Genomic DNA, 20,508 nt, shown 5'->3' on the forward strand with positions numbered 1-20,508 from the left:
TTCCCAGTAGTTGGTTTTTCTTACACATGGCCTGTTGCATTCATTCGCTTTACCTGCTTGCCCCTGTACGTATCAAGCTTGGCATCGCGAAGTTTAAATCATCAACAGAGAAATGGAGGGACAGACAGGTAGACTCATTAAGGGGTATATATGCACACACATTTATATCTGCCTCTGCCGCCCCCCACTTGCTGCAACATCCTGTTATCCCATGTGGTCAAACACTTTTCCAAGTTTGAGGAGAATCGCTTGGAGACCTATTCACACACTATAGAATTCCCGTATCATTCATCTCTGGCACCACATGAAGCCAGAAAGGTCAGGCTTAAAATGGAAAAATCCCCAAACAAATACCATAGGCTGTAAAAAAGACAAAGCCAGTTGAGGTCTGAAGGTTGACTTTATTTTTTTTTTTAACTTTTTATTGTGAAATAACTTCACATTTACAGAAAAATTGCAAAAACTAAAAACAGTGCAAAGAACACTGATATACCCTTTACCCAGATTCTATTATTTTACTTTTTTCATTATTTGCTCATCTCCTATCTCTAATATGTATATATTCTAATAATATATATACACACTAACACGAGTGCTTATAATGAGTATATATAAATGAATGTCTATGAGTGTCGACAGTGTGTTTATAAATATATAGAATGCATACATTTCTTCTGAGCTATGTGTGGGTAAGATACATATATCATGGCCCTTTATCAATAAATATTTCAGGGAGTATTACCTAAGAAGGGTATTCTCTTACATAGCCATGGTTCAGTTACCAATTTCAGTAAATCTGGAGTTTATCTAACTTATCTGATTGATTGTTCCTCTTCCAACTTTGTCAGTTAACCCAGCAGTGTCCTTGATAGCGTTTTCCCCCTGGCGGGTTGTCTTTTGAAGGCACACGTGTATTTGTACTCATAATCTCTACTAGTCGCTGGAATTAGTAACCCACACTTGTGACTTTTCAGACTGGGGGGCACTGAGGTGACGAGGGTGGAGCAAGGTGGAGGACCCACTCTGCAGGAAGGAATAGAGGAAAAGGCCTTGATGAAAATGCAGGGAGGTGGCAGGAAGGGGGGGCCGGTCTCCAGGCTGCTGCCACCCATGCAAGGTACCCCAGGCCAGCCGGGTCTCAGATGCATGTCCTTGGGACAGGGGAAATGACCCAACTCGGGCACTCCTGTCCTGGGAGCTTTACTGCGGGTTCCGCCAGGCCGGGCCAGCTCAGAGGCTCACTTCCTGGGGAAGATCCTGAGGGTGGACTGGTTCATAGGAGGGGCTGAATGGAGGGAACAACTCCTAGCACATCTCTGTTATCAGAGGTGTGGCCCCGCATCACCCAGCCTGGCCTGAGACCCCAGCACTCTTGTATTCCATATCTCTCATGATCTTCATGCTCCCCTAGCTGGTTGGGAGGGAAAGGTGGACACCTTCATTTTATAGACAAGCAGCCAAGGCCCAGAGTGGCTAAGTGATTTGCCCGAAGTCACACAGCCAGTTGAGGAGTCATCAGCATTCAAACCCAGATCTGTGTGATCCCAAGTGCACGTCTTTCCTCCTTTTCTAAGTGGCCTCTGTGCCTGACACAGAGAGCCAGCCGGTGTCTGTCGCGCAGACTCTGAGCTCATCAGGTCATTACATGGCTCCAGGGTGGCTGGGCTGTTGGAAGATTGAGAGCACCCATGGGGCAAGATAGCAGGGTGCAGCCTGGGCCACCTTCTGTTGGTTGGAGCATTTGTGGGCTGTTCTGCTTTGACTCAATTCCCAAGGCTGCCCGATTCCTACTATGGCCTGGAATGTGCACTGGGACCAGGATGGCTTGGGGTATGGTGGCCATCGACCATGTCACTGAGCTGAGACCCTGTGGGAAATGACGGAATGGGGGCTCAACAATCATTTTGATGGGGAGGGGCTGGATTTGGAGGGTCCCTGTCTGCTCCCAGGGGTGCAGCGTCTGCTGCATCTGTCCCCAGGCCCTCACATCCCTTCCCTGGGTGGGCAGATGAAAGAACAGGCCCCTCCTCCAACACAGGCCCTGGGGGTCTGCAGAGGCCCCTGGGAGCCAGGCCCGCTCAGCCTGGCCTGTCTCTGTGCACCCACAATCCCTCCTTCTGGCATCCTTCAGCCACGGCACCCCCCCCATGAGGATTGGCCCAAAGATCACAAGAGCCAGGCACGCCCGCCCTGTGCCCTCCCCTGGGCTTATGGTGGGAAACACCTGCAGGGACAGTTGCCTCACCACATTAGCGTGCCACAGTGGGGCCACCAGGCCACTGAAACGGGACCACAAATAGAGAGAAAACCTGGGGGAAACCACTGAGACTTAAGCTTGAAGAAAAAAAAAAACTAAGAACTGTGAAAATAAATATTTTCTCATATTGTATTTAATAAAAAGGTTACAATTGTTACTGAACAAGCAGAGAGGTTGAGGTTGTTTGTGATTAATTTTTCTACAGCTTTGTATGACAGCACTTGGGCTTTAACAGCAAATAAGGGCTTGAAAAATGCGAAAACAACTCTTAAGGGCTCCACTAGTTTTTCACAGCCTCTCTGAATCTTTTGATGGTCAAATTATTCTCTTGAGACACATCTGTCCCCCTTGTCGGTTTTTTCTTTCCTCTAAGGGACACGCCTTGCCCGTCCTCTCCTCAGGTAGCCACTTCCCAGGTGGGAGGAACAGTTCTCCACGACCCCCTGGTCTCCACGAGAAGCTGCATCTTTTGCAAGATTTGCACCTCCGCTTTGCGCAATGGTGTCTCTGCATTTTGGGAAAGACCCACCAGCAAAGATTTTGAAGGCCATGGGCTCGCAGCAAATGCTAGCTAAGTGATGAGGATCTGCGCCCCCTGGGACAACCTCCCAATAAAGGCTGGGTCTCGGTGAATAATCAGAGCACCACCCCCACCTACAAAAGCAATTAGAAAAATTTTTGTCCCAGCTCCAAGTTAGTAAGGAGCGCACACAAGGGCCGGCCGCCCCGCCGTGTCCACCCCTCTTCCGGACCCTTCCGCAGTTTCGGTCCAGACAAACGGCAGCGGGGACGGGGAGTTCCTCTCTGCACTCGGCCTTGTGCAAACCTACCGGCTCGGCAGGGACCACGGCTTTTGCAACTTCCCCCAGCAGAACTCAGAGCCCCAAGTCTTAAATTCTAGAAACACCTCCCCCCACCACCCCAACCACAGAGCGCAGCTCGCCCCGCGTCTCTGCGGAGCCTCTGCCCGCTCCCAGCCACATTCATCGAGAGTGGCGCCGGGACACCAGGCCACACACGCGTATGTACAAGGAGGCTCCCGGCGGCCGGGAGCGGGCACGGGGGCGGGAGGGAGCGGCGGGGCCGGGACGCCGGCTCAGACAGCGGACGCCAGTTTCCGCCTGGTGCTCTCGCTGCAGCGGTGCAGGATGAGGTCGGCGCTGGGCCGGGGCGGCACCGCCGGCTGCGGCTTCTCGCGTTGCGTCTGCGGCTGCTTGTCTGCGAACCCACAGCGCAGGCCCATGAGAGGCCACGCCCCCGACCGACCGGCCACGCCCCCGCGCCCGGGCCCCGCCCACCACCGGCCGAGGGGACACCCGGCCCAGCCCGCCCACCCCGCCCACCCTCTCGGCCCCGCCCCCACGCTCCAGGCCCCGCCCACCCGGGATCCCGGCGCGGCCCGCACCCACCGAGCGGGCTCCCGGTGCTCTGCGGCCCGGGCCGCGCCTGGCGCCGGCGCTGCTGCATGAAGCGGACGCTGTTGCGGCGGTAGGCGTCCTGGCTGAGGCGCTTCCGCGACCGCTGGTGGATGCTTTGCGCGTTGCGGATGGACGACCTGGGCGGGGCGGGACGGGGGCGTCGGTCGGAGCCCCGCGTCGCCGACCCCCGGGACGCGGATGGCCACCCCTGGGCTCCAGAAACTGGCCCGAGAGAGTAGGGAGCGCCCCTCCGGGGACGGCCCCGGGCATCGGCGCCCTCGCCCCCACCACTCGCACCCCTGCCCGCCTTGGGCGGAAGGAGGCCGGGGACACGGGAGGGCACGTCCAGCCGCGGGGCCCCGGGAAGGGCCGGCCGAGGGATCCCGGGGTCCGCGCTCCGCAGCCCCTCGCTCACCTGCGGGGCGGCGCCCCTCGGCTCTGGATCCGGCGTTCGGCCTGCGCCGTGTCCTGCCCGGACTTCTCCAGGTACATGGACGGGAAGTAGCCGGTGACGTCCTCTTTCCTGCAACCGAGACGGCTCTTGAGACCCGGGCAGCCGCCTGGGGGCTTAGGGATCTGCCCAGGTTGTGGGGTTCAGGGCTCCCTCCAAACAGTTGCTGTCGAGGGGCAGGCCCCAAGGTTGCAAATAACCCTGCATGATGGAGTTAACCGGGTGTGGGTCTAAGACCCGGCCTTTGTGGGCCTCAGTTTCCTCATCTGTGCAGCACATCCCCTCCCAGCTCTGACGTCCACACCTTCCTTTCAAAGTCTGGGCAGGGGGAGCCGATCTCCCCAGAAAAGGCTGCTATAAATCGTCGGCAATATCTTGTCTTTTTTCTTCTTCTTTTATGGTTATTGCTCTCTGAGTCCTAGGAGGGCATGTCTCCAAGTTCTTCTACACTTTCTTCTAAACCTTAGGTTTAGGTTTTACACTTTGTGAAACCTGTAATCCACCCCAAATAAATGTTTGTGTATTGTCTGAAGGTTTTCCCAAATAGATATCCAGTGGTTCCCGCACTGCTTGTTGAAAAGATTTTCCTTTCCATCCTCAATAGTTTGAATTTTTTTTTTTTTTAAGTTTTGCGAATACAAACTCCACATAGTAAAACTCCTAATTATCCTTGGCTGATTGGAGAATGACAGTATTCTCAGGGGTGCATGATGGAGGTTAATGGGGTGTAGGTCTAAGAAGTTGAGAGACTGCTTCAAAGCCTGCCCACCCTGAGTGGAGGGACAGCGTGGTCACAGCCCTGAATAAGTTTCCTGGGGGCAGGGGCTATCCTGAACATGTGGGCAAGGGCCCCGGAAGGTCCGCTGGCTCCAGGCAAATGGCTTGGCAAGCCCCTGGAATTCTGTGTTCCCTGGGAACTGGAAAAAAAATAATCAGCAATCCTAAATCCATTTGGAGGAATAAACAGACGAGAATTGCAATGAAAGTTTTCAAAGGAAAAGTGGCAATGGGGTCTGCTCTACCAGTTATTGAATGTAATAATTAATACAACAATTAACTATGTTACTAAGGCAGGAATGATATGTGGGGAAACAGACCTTAAATTGCAAAGGAAAATTGTACCTACTCGGTCAAGGACACTGCACCCTACATGACAGGCAGCGTGGGATTGTCACTCAGCAGCTACTGAGAAGGAAATTGAGCCCAGAGAGGGTCAGTGGCTTGCCCAGAGTCACACAGCCAAGTCAGCACAGACCAGTGGGGCCCTGCTCCAAGCCAGGGCTGACTCACGGAGGTGCTCCCTTACCTGATGACCCACCAGCCGTCCAGGAGCTTGTGGATGACCTCGATGGTTTCACCCACACTCAGGGACACCTCGTCCTTCTCCACGGCGGTGTAAGCTTTGATGGTGACATAGGACTCACCTGGGCAGGGGATGATGATGTGAGGGTGTGCCCAGCATAGGGCTCTCCCCTCTCCTCTCAGTCCTCCCACAGTCCCTCCTCCTCCCCTTCTGCCCCCTCCTCCCTGCCTGCTCCTTCTTGGTCTCCCCCTCCTGCCCACTCCTCAGGGCACCAGAGGCCACCAGCTCCCATAACTCCAGAGGCCTGGCCAGGCACCCAAATACGAGAAGTGGCCGGGCCTGAGGCAGGTGGGTGGAGGGCACACGCCCATCCCACGAGGCATCGGGAACTGCTCAACTCCAGCCAACTGCTGGCATGTGGTGCTGGCCCAGTGTCAGCATCTTTTCTGGTTTTTAAATCCACATAAAATTGTGACATTTCTCAATTTTAACATATGGCTGACCTTTTTTTTATCCAAAATCCACAAGAGCCCCATCCAGCTTGGGAGCTGCCAGTTTCCCCCTCTGGTCAGTGATAACTTGTCTCCCCCTCCAGGCAGCCCTCCTTCCTACACCTCAGGCCTGCTCGACATCCAGCTTCCTGCTGGACATGCCACAGGCCTGAGGCCACCACGTGTCCCAGGCTGACCTCCTCACCCCACCTCCCCCAAGCTCTGCTCCACTTCCTGTTCCCTGTCCTGACCAAGGGTGCCACCACCCCAGGGTGCCAGCTCCCCAAAAGCCAGAGATCCTGGAGCCTCAGCCCACAATCATGCCAGACCCCAGAGCAGGCTGTTCTGGCTTCTCAATATCCCTGGGCCCCCTCCTGTCCTTTCCTCCCACACCCCTATGTCCTTGGGGGACAGGAGGCACCTGCATAGTTGGGTTCCGGGTCCTCCTCCTCATCGGGAGTGTCCAAGGGCTCCAGGTAGGATGCAGGCACCCAGCCGCGCTTCGCCTTTGTTTGGCAGAACCACCAGCCTGTGCCAGGTGTGTGGGAAGGTGAGTCAGGGGTGGGGTCTGCCAGCACCCCCAGGGGACAAGGCGGCTGGGCGTGGGAAGGAACACACACAGACACACACACATCAAACACTGGAAACGTCACCTTCACCATGAAGGCCACACCTGGTACTGAGATCACACACACCCTTGCACAGCCAGAGAACTGCAGCTCTGAGCCCACATCACACACGTCGCAGTGTGTACACCCGGGAACACGGGCCTGCCCAGTATAACACGCTAAGCACCCAAGCACGGCCCGGAAAATGCACAGATAGCTGCAGCCGCCCCCGGTGACACTCGGAAAGGGGTCCCCAAAGGAGCCGGGCCTCCTAGGTGGCCCAGAGGGTCCGCAGCCCCGGGGACGGCAGGGCAGGGGGGCTAACCACTCTCGCTCTTCTCCACCACGTCCACCATGTCGCCCGAGGCCAGAGCCATCTCGGAGCCGGAGCTCTTCTCATAGTCGGCGATGGCGCGGTAAGTCTGCAGGATGATGGGCCCCGTGATTTCTGGGGCAGAGGGAAGGCGGGGTGAGTGGGCGCTGCAGGGGGGCCTCCTCCTCCTGCTCTCCCCCTGGTTCCCCTCTGCAGGCCACGGGAACAGGCAACGACATCGTGACACCCCCACCCCAGCCCCAGGCCCACGAGGGTGGACGCATCCTGGAAAGTGTAAAGCCACAAAGACGAGCTCATCTTTTGAGCATCTAGTACGTTCCAGACACACATGCTTTACACACATCTTCTCTTTTTTGTTGAGCTTAGCACAGGGCCTCGTGCAGCCCTTCTCGGCTTTAATGAGCACATGAAGCTCCTGGGGATCTTGCTAAAATGCAGACTACCCGGTACAGTGGGTCTGGGGTGGAGGCTGAGAGTTGGCATCTCTAACCAGACCCCCTGGGGAGGCTGAGGCTGCTGTCCCTGGACCGCGGCATCTCATGGTCTGGGTTCAAATCCTGACTCTCCCACTTAGTAGCTGTGTGACCCTTGGCAAGATTTCCAACTGAAATCAAGCCTCAGTTTGTCCAGCTTTCAAATGGGGATAATAGCACTGTGGCACCTATTTTCCATAGAGTTATAGTGAGGATTAAATGAGTTAATACATGGAAAACATTTAAAATAGTGTCTGGCACAAAGCAAGGGCTCAATAAATAACTAACACATTATCATTATTAACACAGCTACTGTACAACCAAGATCAGATCTTGCCATGCTCCTGTGTCACCTCTAAAGGCCACCTTTGCCTCCCAAATCCATTCATTCATTCATTCATCCATCCATAAACGTCCACCCCAAACCCCCAACCCCAGGGCCTGGGCTGGGCTCTGGAGCCACAGAGGTAAAGGAAGCAGTGACCCCCAAAGATCCAAGACCATTCACTACCTGCTCCCACCTCCTGCTCTCTTTCCTGCATGCCTCGTGCTCTGAGCCCCCCGTTGTGATTACGGTCCCCTGGGGGTGACAGCGCACCTGGCCGCCCGCAGCCCGCTCACCTGCTGCACTACTCTTGCCATCTTTGGGCACCAGGTACGTCTCTGGCTTCTTCACCCTGAGGGAGAGAATAAACCCTCTGGATTAGGCTCTTGGCTTCCTACCGGAGGAGGGGAAGCTCAGGGTAGCCCTGTGGAAAAGGGACTCAGGGTAGATCTACAGAAGAACTTTCCAAGAGACAAAGAATATGAGAGATGGAGGGGCCTATACAGCAAGATGGTAGCATGTGGACTGCCAGGTAGTGGGCTTTAGGGCATGGCGGGGGCTGCCTGCTCGGCCAGCCTGAGCCAGGAGGGATGGGCGCATGGCCCACAGCCTCCGGCGGACCCCAAGGGAGACACGCCACCTGTTCAAGAGAGCCAAGGGGAAGCGGATGCACTTGTTCTGGGGAAGGCTCTTGTCCACCCATGGGTGAGCTGCCACGGCTCCCGGCTCTTCTGGAGCTGCAGAGGGCAGGCCACGGGGAGCTGACTTGCCTCCATCACCCCTGGGGCTGATGGCAGCCAACTTCCCTCGGAACAACCAGGGTGTGTTTCCAAGGAGCCAAAAGTAGTGGCTGGAGCAACACTGTCTGTCCGTCCGACTGGCAGCCTATGTGCCTTGGAGAGGGGCAGCTGGGTCTTTGAGCTTCCCTACCCCCTTACCCCACCATACTTCAGTGACAGAGAGGGGGTTCCCCAGCCTGCGGGGGTGGGAGAGCACCTGCCCCTGCACCTGCTCGGCAGCCCAGGTTCCCTCTGAGCAGGGCCCCTTGTTCAGGAGACCCCCGGGGAAGGGGCAGGCAGAAAAAAGAGGTGAGAGAGGGGAGTCAGGGGCCCGAGGCGTGCTCAGCACTCAGCAGTGTCTGTCCACTGTCGCATCCTCTCGGGTACTCTGCACTTCACAGTGCGTATGTAAATGCTCTGCTCTTTGCTCATTGCTGTCTGTGGCCCTGAATTTCAGAGTGGCAGATATCTGCTCCACGCTCTGCAGCCAGGTAGTGCTCCCCCCCAGTCTAGAGTACTCCCCTCCCCAGCACCCTGAGGCTCGGAGTCAAGGTGGAGAGGTGGCGGGGAGGCTGGGTGCTTCCAAGGCACCCAGGTCAGAAGTCTTGGAGTCCGTCTCCTTTTCTTTCTGGCTGTGTGACTTTGGGCAAGCTGCTTCCCCTCTCTGAGCCTCAGTTTCCTCATCTGAAAAGTAACACCCCTCCCCTCTCCTGCTGGGAGGGAGGGGCAGGTGACTCACTGGCTGTCGGTGGGGAGCTTGAGGTCCTCCGGGCGCACTTTGAAGAAGTTGAGGAGGTGGGGACCACGGGAAATCTTGGCGGGCAGACTCATGAGGGCGTTGCAGTACTCGGTGAGGGTGCTCTGGAGGGTCTCGGCCGTGCGCTGCCCAACAAACCACTTCGGGGCTGCGGGGAGCCGGGAGCACCAGAGAACCAGTGAGCATTTTCACAGAGGTCTGGACCCAGGGCAGGTGAGGGGCCCCTGCACAGGTGACCCGGCCCAGGTGCCTTAGCCCCACCCCTCACCTGGCAGGTGGGGGATGATCCTGTTCTCTGGGTTGATGTCCCCTGCCTCAATAGGAAACATTTCCTTTAAAATTTTCTAAACATGAAAGAAAAGAAGATGGGAAGAAATGCTCTTTAGCACCACACTGTCCCTTCCTTTCTAGTGCTAGGGTTCCCAAATAGGCCAGCGATCAGCAGTTAAAGAAGCAAATTCCCGGATGGAAATCTCCATGGCTGTGGGGACAGAGCAAGTGCACCCCAAAACCATCAGAGTGCCCCCAAACTGTAGACTGGGGGATGCTGGGTTCCACGCCTCCACCAGGGCCACCCCCCGCCCCATGTGGAGCTTGCAGATCTCTCCACGCCCTCAGCCCCCCTCAGGCTCTCACGTGGAACTCGTAGATCTCGGTGAACCGCCTGTAAACCACCTTCTCGGACAGGTCCTGCCACTTCACCAGGAACATGTACACCTGGGGGGAAGGGGTCGTTCAGCTCCCACGGGAGCCTTGCCACACACCGGGGCCACCCCCCACTCCCCCGTGGCTGTCTGCCCCTTTGGGGCAGCCTGGGCTTCCCGATCCCAAGAGCGGCCACTCTCCAGCTCCATGACCCAGAGCAAGACGTCCGGCTTCTCTGAGCTGCACCCGGAAATGGGAGGTAAAGGTAGGACTTATCTCCCAGGGCTGGTGTGAGTCAGGAGAGCTGCCATCTAAAAAGGTCTGAGCTCGAACAATAAAAGAACTCAGGAAGAGGCTATAGGATTCCATTTATACACAATGTCCAAAATAGGCACATCCCAAGAGACGGAACCAGGATCAGGGTTACCTGGGTAGGGGGAACGGGAAGCAACTGCTAATGGCTATGGGGTTTCTTTGGGAGGATGACAAAAATGTTCTAGAATTAGACTGCAGTGGTGGCTGCACATCTCCGTGAATAAACTAAAAACCCCCGAATTGTACATTTTCAATAGATGAAATGTGTGGCCTGTGAGTTATATCTCAATCAAGCTGCTTTACAAAACAAGAACTTCAGGCAGTTTTCTGGATAAACGTCAAATTGTTCTAATATGCACAGTTAAGAACCGTATCTTATGTAGTACCCCCTTGAGGAGCCTGTGGAGAATGCAGGGGTATTCGCCTACCCCACCTCCATGGTTGCTAACATGACCACAGACATAGGGGACTGGTGGTTTGATGGGTTGAGCCCTCTACCATAAGTTTTACCCTTGGGAAGACGGTTGCTGCAAAGGAGAGGCTAGGCCTCCCTGTATTTGTGCCTAAGAGTCTCCTCCTGAATGCCTCTTTGTTGCTCAGATGTGGCCCTCTCTCTCTGGCTAAGCCAACTTGAAAGGTGAAATCACTGCCCTCCCCCCTACGTGGGATCAGACACCCAGGGAAGTGAATCTCCCTGGCAACGTGGAATATGACTCCCGGGGAGGAATGTAGACCCGGCATCGTGGGATGGAGAACATCTTCTTGACCAAAAGGGGGATGTGAAAGGAAATGAAATAAGCTTCAGTGGCAGAGAGATTCCAAAACGAGCCGAGAGATCACTCTGGTGGGCACTCTTACGCACACTTTAGACAACCTTTTTCAGGTTCTAAAGAATGGGGGTAGCTGGTGGTGGATACCTGAAACTATCAAACTACAACCCAGAACCCATGAATCTCGAAGACAGTTGTATAAAAATGTAGCTTATGAGGGGTGACAGTGGGATTGGGAATGCCATAAGGACCAAACTCCACTTTGTCTAGTTTATGGATGGATGTGTAGAAAAGTAGGGGGGGCAGACAAACAGACAAGGGTACCTAGTGTTCTTTTTTACTTCAGTTGCTCTTTTTCACTCTGATTGTTGTTCTTGTTATTTTTGTGTGTGTGCTGATGAAGGTGTCAGGGATTGATTTAGGTGATGAATGTACAACTATGTAATGGTACTGTAAACAATCGAAAGTACAATTTGTTTTGTATGACTGCGTGGTATGTGAATATATCTCAATAAAATGATGATTAAAAAAAAAAAAAAAAAAAAAAAAAAAGAACCGTATCTTAAACCAGGGGTCTGCAAAGTTTTTCAGGAAAGGACCAGATAAAAAATACTTTAGGCTTTGCTTGTCATATGGTCTCTTGAACACCTAACTCGGGTTGTAGCACAGCCAGAGACACTATGTAAATAAACGAGAAGGGGGGGGACTAATTAGAGAACCCTAAAAAATAAGAGCTATATGGAAGGATGAGTCCCACCAGATACTAAAACAGACCCTAAAATCTCTATAGTTACAACAGTGTCATTTTGGTGTATGAGGAAAAAGACCAGTGGGATAGAAAAGAAAATCTACAAGCAGATCCACGTACATACGGAAATTTGATTTATGATAAAAGTGGAATCTCAAATGACAGGAGTAAAGGTGGATTTTGGAAAATTTGATGTTGAGACAACTGGCTAGCCTTAGGGGAAAAGATAAAATCAGATTCATACCTTACACCAAATAGCAGAATAAATTTCAAATGGATCAGAGATCTAAATGGAAAAAATGAAACCACACAGATGCTAGAAGGAGGTTTGGGTGAATTCCCCTAGAATGTGGGTATATAGAAAGGTAACTATGACTCAAAAAACAAAGGCAATGAAAGACTGATAATTCAAAGGCATAAAAGTTTCTTAAAACTTCCACATTAAAAAAACATAAAGCTAAAATACAAATGATAAACTGGAAAAAAATATTTGGAACATATGTCAAAGAAAAAGGGAAGATATCCCCAATATATAAATAGCTTTTAAATTTGAAGGAAAAAAAAAAGAAAAAGGGGTAATAGCATGAACTAACAATTCATAGCAAACTCACACATGCATATAAACATAAAAAGGTGCTCAGCTTTACTTATAATAAGAGAAATGCAGGATTGTTAGGTAATTATGAAATATTGAAAACAACTTAACTGCCCCAATAGAAAAGAGATTCTTTGAATAAACTGTGGCATATTTGCATGGTGGAATATTGTACAACTGTAAAAATAAGAAAGGCTGTGTGAACTGATTTGGAGTGACTTCCAGGATATTATAGCAAAATGAAAAAAGTATATATCATATCTATTTATCAACTTGTATGGAATAAAGTAGGAAAAATAAGGATATATTCATACATATATCTGTTTATTTTTGCAAAAAAATAAACCAAAGATAAACCAAAGGAAAGATAAACCAAAATAAGTCTCTGAAAGTATCTTTTGGTAAAGTTTTGATGTCTTGACACATTAATATTTTACATATTTAAAAAATTAAATTAAATCAACAAGGATTATTTTAAAAACCCCAAAATTAGAAGCAAACAGAAACAAACCTAACATAAATTTGTTATGTCATCAGTGGATAACATAACCGATTTAGAGAAAAGAAATATCTGAGTAACTTCTAACTACAGTACATTCACAACCCTCAGTCTAAAAGCAAAAAGAACTGCAAAGAAAACTTAAACTTGACATAATAGGTTAGCAGATTTATTGTTAATAGTGGTTTGGGTATAGTGCATCTGAAAGGATTTTACATGTTTTGTAGGATCAAATAATGCAGTAAATGTATTGATGTTGGCAGCCAGGCTTCTCACAGTGGGAGAAAGGAGGTATAAATACCCAATGGTGAGAGAGAAGAATCTTATGGAGTTGCAATTTATTTTCTCCAGATCTGTCCATTGAAAGGAATAGGCAACAACACCCAACAGCACTGAGCACACCTGATGCTCAGATCTTGGTTTCTAAATACCACCCCTACCAAAAAGAAGCAGGGGTCCCGAGAGTCCAGGACTTGGGCAAGGAAAGTTCCAATCTTGGGCCAAAAAGTAAGAACTTTCTCAAAAACTCGGGGGACACATCCAAAGGGCACCAGCACAAATTTGAAGGAACTCTCACCAGTCAAATCTAGGACAATTTGAGGAGTAAAATACACAGTGATACTAAACGACTATAACCCATTGAATAAAATAGAAATCCATGCCTCTATATTGATAGACAGAGAGAGAAAGGGAGGGAGGGAAAGAGGGAAGGAGGAAGGAAGAAGGGAAGATTCCTTCTAACAGTAAAATGATAACTTACAAATGCAGAAGAAGTGCTAAAATAAAAAATTAACATTTGACCATTTTTACAGTAATTCACTGTGAGCAAGAGTCATCAGTGGCTATAGAAAGATCAAGATATTCACTTCAGTTTCAAAGAATCTCCCAGCAGGTTAAGTATTAATTACAAAGGGAAAAATAGCAACTTTACACTGGAAAAATTTTGAAGACACCTCCACGCCTTAGTGATCAAAGTTAGCATCACTGATATTAAAACAAATCAAAATCATGTATCACTGATTGGATACAGTGAGAAGAATACAGCACAGTTTCTAAGACACTCCTGTCACAGATGCATAACCTGATTCTAATGATGAAGCATCAGGCAAACCCACATTGAGGGTCATTCTGCAAAATAAATGTCCTGCTCTCTGAAATGTCAAAGTAGAGAAAGACAAAGAAAAACGAGTAAGACTGTTCTAGATTAAAGAAGACGAACGAGGCATTGCAACTAAATGCGACATGTGATGCTGGACTGGATCCTGAACCAGAAAAAATTTGCTACCAAGGACAGTTAGGACAGTTGGTGAAATTTGAACATGGTCTGTGGGTTGGAGAATAGTGTTGTTTCAATGGTAATTTCCGGATTTTGACACATTTGCAGTGTGGTTATGTGAGACCATGTCCTTGATTTTAAGAAACACACTGTAGTACTTGGGAGTTAACAAACATGAGTCATCAGACTTACTTTCCAATGATTCAGAAAGTTTATATTCCGAGAGAGAAAGAGAAAGCGAATTTGGGTGAAGGATATTGGAGTTATTGGGACTTTTATTTATTTTTCTTAAACAAACTTATTTAAATTTGAAATTATTCCAAAATAAAAAGTTAAAAAGGAAAGAAAAAGAAAGGACTTGGCACATGGCAGGAGCTTAGTAAATGCAATTCCTCCTGGGCAATCCCCTCCCTCCTGGGGACCCTCCGTTGGGGTGATATCTGAATAGACAGGAAGGGACACTTTTTTAGCCCCTGTGAAATGTCACCCTACTGGAGGGGATACAACTCTAACTTAACTGACACCATGGGGGCTGGGTTTAGGAGGCCACTCCCTGAGTGTGGGGGTAGTCAGGGAGGGCTTCCTGGAGGAGTGGGCCTGGAACTGAGCCCTGAGGGCTGCAGGCAGAGAAAGGTCTCCTGGCTGGGTCTGAGGAGCAGTGAGTAAGGTGGGCTGGAGGGGGGTGGAGACGGGAACAGGGACTGGGAGTGCCAGCTGCCTTCCCACTCCAGGGGCTGGGGGTTCTGGGGCAACGTCTTTTTCAAGGGGCCCACATCCACTGTGGACCCAGAGTGCCAGACTGATGCCAAAAGATGGCTTTGCCATTTGCCCAAGGCCTGGCCTCCTTAATCCTCACCCCATCTGGGAGTGCCTACGGGGTGTGGGGTCCCCGAAGGGGCACGGAACAGCACCCCCTCCCCCCCACGTGCACACCCACCCTCACACCCACCTGCCTGCCTCCGCCCCGCGCCCACTCCCGAACCTTCCCCGGGCCCAGGGCCGGGCGGCCGAGGCTACTCACGTAGTGCTGGCTGGGGGCGAAGCGCTTCTCGAAGCCCAGGAGGGCGATGTGGCGGATGAAGGTGTCCCCCATGGCTGGACGGCGGCGCGCGACGCGGCTCCCGGGGGCTCCGCGCTGGGCCTGTTTAAATGTTCCCGAAAGAGGAAGTAGCTGCTGTTGCAGCCGGGCTCGGGGAGGGCAGACCGCGGCAGGGGGGCGCAGGAAGGGTTTTAGCTTCTTCTTTCAGTTTCTGGGGATTCTTCAGGCTCCTGCGGGGTGGACGTAGGCAACTGCACGCGCACGTGTGCAGGGATGTGCTTAGGCCCCGGGGCAGGAGCGGGGGGGCCAGCCCTCACCCCTGTTCTCCTGGCATCCATCCACCGTCCACTCTCTGCTCTTCCTGGAATATGCCCAGCTGCTCCCACCTCAGGGCCTTTGCATTGGCTGTGCCCCCTGGGCCATCTCCCCCCACATATCTGTAATCCCCTCCCTCCTGTCCTGCTGGTCGCTGCTCAAATGCCACCCCCTCCAGGGGCCTTCCTTGCTAATGTCGTATAAAATAGCAAGACTTCACGCGTTCCCCATTTCCCACACCACCACCCCCAAGTCACCCAGCTTTATTTTCTTCTAAGCACTTATCATGAGCGACAGATACATTTTGTTTTTTTTACTGTCTCTCCCAACCAGAATGTGACCTTGCCTCTTTGGATGAGGGCTCCAGCCCCCAGGGTGCGTGGCACGGCGCCGGCCTCCATAAGGTTGGAGGGTGACTGACTGGATGCATGAGTGATTTCCCTGGTAGTGTGTGTGTGCAAGTGTCAAGTGCACGTTCACGTGTGTGCGAGTGTGGCTGAGCATGAAGGGCAGCCAAGTCTTAAGTGGCACAGATTGAGTGAGATCAGAGTTCATATCCTGACCCACAGTCTACGAATCATTCCTCAGAGCTGACTCAGTTTCCTTCTGAGTGAAATGGCGCCATCAGCTCTGCCTGGGAGGGCATTTGTAATTGTGGGTAGGGGGGGGTGCAAGTGTTGGGGACCCAGGTTGCTTGCTGGGGCCTCTCTCTCTAGAGTCTGCAGAGCTCAGGCCAGGCAGCTCAGGCCCTGGGGTTTGGCATCTCCTGGCCAAGGTGGGGCAGAACATGGTGACATTCACAGATGTTCTGGGCTTCTCCGGCAGGATCTCATTTAGAGGTTGCAGGAGGTGCTGCTTCCCGGATGAGGCCTGGGAGATTAGAGAGCTCGGCCAAGGCCACACAGCAAGTGCCCCCAGCCCCCACTTCCCCAGGCAGCCTGTGCTGCACCTGCTGCCCTCGTGGAGCTCTGGAAATGTGGGCAGGGGCACTGTGTAGCCCAGATCCGCAGATTCCAAGAAGCGGGCAGGACTGAGAGATGATGGCTGAGGTGGGCGGCACTGAGAGGGCTTGTTCTGAGAGCCATGGGGACCCCTGTCATATTGGGGGCTGACAGCTGGGAGCTGACAGGGGGGGAGCCGACATAGGCTGTTTTGACTGTTGACATGACCCGGTCAAGTTCTCCAGTTGTTCCTGTTTTTTTCTCTTATCAAGTAGTATTGAAAAGATTTGCCTGATAGGTTCACACTAGGTGTAAACCAGAACCCTCCATGTCCCCTGCCCACCCACAGCCCTGGGTGTGACCAGCCTTGCACGCCCACTCTCTGGCCATTTCCATGTACAGATCCAGGATAGTCCCACACAGAATGGAAAAGAACGAACGACACAATAACCGGGGTGAATCTCCAGACACAAACCCAGATTTATAGGGTTCAAAACCTGCCCAAATCCGTCTGTGGTGTTGGAGCCGGGGTCCCGGAGCATTCGGGATGAGCGGGAGGAGCCAGTGCTGCGCTGTTTCTCCATAAGGAAGCTCTTCCCCTTCTGGAAACGGACCAGCCCCCGGCGCCTAAGATGCGCGCGGCCCTTCGCGTGCGCTGTTCTGCTCCCACACCAGGTGGAAGACTAAGCCACGGAACAAGCAGGTTACACGATGGCTACTCTCCCTCACGTAACTCCGTGGCCGGAGGCGACCCCTGGCTCACTCTGCGGAGGCGTCCAGCGGCCTTTTGTCACCCATGAAACGTCCCTCCCGGGGGTCAGCTCGTCGGCCCTTTCCCGCCGGGGGCGCGCAGTGGGGCCCAGGCTGGCCGAGGTTGCGCGCCCGTGGGGTCGGCTGGCTCGCAGGAGCCCGCTGCGGGCCGGGGGGCGCGGGCCTCGGCCCATCCTTCCCGCTGCCCCGCGGCCTTTCGGCTCTTGCGTAATGGCCCGGCCGGGCCGCCCCGGGCTGCGGCCACCAGGCCCCGCGCGCCCCAGGGCCCCTCGGCCTCCAGGCGTCTGCGCGCGGGGCGCACGGAGGCCAGGGGACACGAGGCGGGGCGAGGAGCCTCGGCCCTCAGGCTCTAGCTGGGGGACCCCGAGCCGCATCCTCGCTGTCAAGGTGGCTCAGGAGTGACTCCAATGGGTGCGCGTGGGAGGGAAAGAAGGAGCACAAATGAGGGAGGTAATGAAGAGCCAGATTTAAAAATCCAGGGGGAGGGAGGGCGTAAATTTAAAAAAACTTTTTTATTGTGAAATATCAACTGTAGGAAAATGTACAGCTTAACTGAAATTATTATAAAGCAGATATCGAGGTCCCCACTGCCCAGAACTCCCCCACTTCCCGTGAGCCGACAGGAAGGACTGGCAGTGTGGGGCACTATTATTGTAAGTGCTTTATGATTATGTATTTATGATCACATTTCGTCAAGACGAATCTAACCGGGGCAGGAGAAAAAGGGAAGTATGGGGTTTCCTTTTGGGGTGATGAGGGTGTTCTGGAACTGGATAGGGGTGCCAGTTGCACAACCCTGTGAATGTACTAAATGCCACTGAATTGTTCATGTTAAAATGGTTCGATTTATTTTATGTGAATTTCACTTCAACAAAAATAATGATATAAACAAAGATCAAAGAGGCTATCAGTAGCTGTTATAGGTGGGAAAACGGAGGCAGGGAGAGAGGTGGGGGTGCTAGACGGCTGTAAACGCAGAGCTGAGGTGGGAACCCGCAGTCTGCCCCCCCACCCCCACCCCCGGCTCAGCCACTGGGCCTCCTGCTGCCCCTGCATGGACAGAGGACCCACGGCGGGGCCGGCCAGGGAGGAGCAGCCAAAGGAAGGGATTTCTTACACCAGAGCCGAGGGGAAGCCAGGCAGGGCTTCCGGTCTGGCCCCATGACTTGGCGTCTCTCCAGATGCCACCCCTCCACCCTCAGGGCCCAGGGAGTCCCCAGGCTGGGCTGGTGGCGATGGGGTGTGTGGGGAGGGGGCTGGTGCCAGGGTGTGACGACCTGGCATCAGGGGAGGGCATCCAGGGGTTCCCAGGCTTGAAACCAATCTGCTGCCACTATGGAGCAGTTTTCTCAGGTCTAACCTAAACCCCTCCTGCCACCCATTCTTGAGTGACACCCAGTTGCCCTGGGTGACAGGTCTTTTGGGTCAATCCTGTGCCTAGAGGGACATAACAAGGGCCTCAGAGCCACTCAGCTGACTGGCACTTGGCTGTGACCCTGGCTCTCAGCTGATAGGCTCCTCTCATCTTCTCTTCCCCTCTCAAGGGACCTCCGAGGTTTCCTTTCTCGGCAAAATCACTTAGAATGGGCTCTAGGATGGGTTTTGCAGCCTCCCGGTGGGACAGACTGACACTCGCACACCCCGAGTTCCCTTCTCCCCTAGTGCCCTGACACTGCCACCCAGGCCCCGGCCTAGCGATGGGGAGGGAGGGGCACCAGGCCCGGGCATTCGGGGAGGCGGTGCAAGCCCTCGGCTGTCAGGAGAGCTGCACCCAGTGGGGGGATCCACACACAGGGACCGCAAGGGACGAGAGCACTGAGGCCTGGGGATAGACTCCCACAGACCTGGCTTGAACGCTGGCACCTCCATTTCTAGTTGTGTACCCCTCAGCAACTTAAACTCCCCGTCTTGTTTTTTCATCGGCTAATGGCACTAACTGTACCTATTTCATTGGCTATGCTGAGGATTAAATGGGGCCAAGTGCTCAGCTTGGTCAACTATCTACAGGGCTGACTCGGAGGCGCAGTGGAGCTCAAAGGCGGGAGGTGAGTTCTGCCCGAGTGGTTGCTTGCTGTTTCAACTTGGCTGTGATGGAGAAAAACGCCCCATCTGAGAGCAGGGTGGGCCCGGGCAGCCTCCCTGGGTTCTGCCCAGGGATGTCTGGGATAAGCCCGAGGGTCCAGGATATGGAGGCGGGCTGGGGTGGGGGGTGGTGGTGGTGACCACTTTACGAGATTCCAAGGTCTTCCCAGACAGGGTTGGGTGGGCCAAGAACTGCAATCAAGCCCACGGATTATAGCTGTAGGAGTCCTGGGGCAGGCCTGGGCCTGCACCATTGCACTGCTGCCAGCAGAGCTCCTGGCACCAAACGAGTCTGCCACAAACACTTGTCTGACCCATGGGGCCTCTCCAGGTCAGCAGCCCCAACTGCTCCTCCCATACTGGCTGCCAGGGACACCCCAGGAAGCAGCCTGTGCCCACTCTGCCAGCCCCACGTCCTTGCTGACTGAGTCTCCTGACCAGGCCCAGACATGTCACAATGCAAAAGTTACTTGAAGCCACGAAGGCCAAATAAAGCCACACGCTGCCACCGCAGGACGGTTGTGGCAGTTTGAACTTGAAAATCACTATCTCTAGCAACGAGGAACTCATGCCTCAGGCTCCACGTCACCATCACCCCAGGTGCAGAGAAGCTGGGTTGGCAGAGGGGCGGTCAGTCCGCGGCCTGCCCAAGGCCAGGTGCCTACACTGCTTCCCGGGGGAGGTGGAGAGCAGGTGTTAGGCCCGTGGGGGCAGAACTTGGGGGTGGGGCACAGAGAAGCGGGTTCCATCAGAGAGGCTAGGAGGGCGCGGGACAGCAGGCCTAGACCTCCTGCCTCACACCAAGCCCCAGGACCAACCAGATCCCTGTGGGAACGAAGCTCCCCTCCTGAACAGAAGGAAATCAAGATTCGCGGGCCTCAGCACTTGCTACACTTCGTCAAAATACAGCACGCATCCTCTGCTTTGAACTTTCTCGGAAATGTGCACGAGGTCTTGCTCAAGGATTTCTCCAAGAGGATTTTGACTAGTCATAATAGGGCCGAGAACAATCTCACTCCAAATTACAGAATGTAAATTCAATATTCAGGACTTATCCAGACTTTACAGCCTGTGAAATTTAAGCTTCTGCAAGGTGGGCCTCCTTCTGCTCCTTTGCTTAAGGAGGATGGGGGGCTTCTCACCAGGTCCCCTCAGAAGGCTCGTTACTGCTTTACAGAAGTTGCTGCACTGGTAGGCTTCAAACAAGCCAGAGATCACAGAGGGAGCTGATGCTACAAAGTGCCCCTCACCAATCTCCTTCTGCTTCTGAGAAAGAAACGAGGCAGGAAACATCTTCACAAACAGGTGTTGTATCA

At 53.1% G+C, this 20,508-nt stretch overlaps 1 protein-coding gene across 1 annotated transcript; it reads right to left on the reverse strand.

Moving 5' to 3' along the window:
* Positions 1-2,372: 2,372 nt before the first annotated feature.
* NCF1 (neutrophil cytosolic factor 1) lies at positions 2,373-15,309 on the reverse strand. The gene is made up of 11 exons (XM_037814939.1): positions 15,066-15,309; positions 9,833-9,913; positions 9,465-9,540; positions 9,179-9,344; positions 7,957-8,012; positions 6,854-6,976; positions 6,342-6,449; positions 5,433-5,550; positions 4,091-4,198; positions 3,667-3,812; positions 2,373-3,475 (listed from the first exon to the last, which is right to left on the reverse strand). Exons 1-11 carry the CDS (start codon positions 15,135-15,137, stop codon positions 3,354-3,356), a joined length of 1,176 nt encoding a protein of 391 aa, XP_037670867.1. The 5' UTR covers positions 15,138-15,309; the 3' UTR covers positions 2,373-3,353.
* Between the last annotated feature and the right edge of the window lie 5,199 nt (positions 15,310-20,508).

This window comes from Choloepus didactylus, chromosome 21 (assembly GCF_015220235.1).
Source record: "Choloepus didactylus isolate mChoDid1 chromosome 21, mChoDid1.pri, whole genome shotgun sequence".
Taxonomy (NCBI): domain Eukaryota; kingdom Metazoa; phylum Chordata; class Mammalia; order Pilosa; family Megalonychidae; genus Choloepus; species Choloepus didactylus.

Excerpts from the sequence above, each read along its gene's own strand:
- NCF1 (XM_037814939.1), bottom strand. The coding sequence starts at position 15,137 with ATGGGGGACACCTTCATCCGCCACATCGCCCTCCTGGGCTTCGAGAAG. Across the intron at positions 4,199-5,432 it reads GACGGCTGGTGGGTCATCAG|GAAAGAGGACGTCACCGGCT; the intron begins GTAAGGGAGCAC and ends TCTCGGTTGCAG. Across the intron at positions 3,476-3,666 it reads GAGCACCGGGAGCCCGCTCG|ACAAGCAGCCGCAGACGCAA; the intron begins GTGGGTGCGGGC and ends GTGGGTTCGCAG.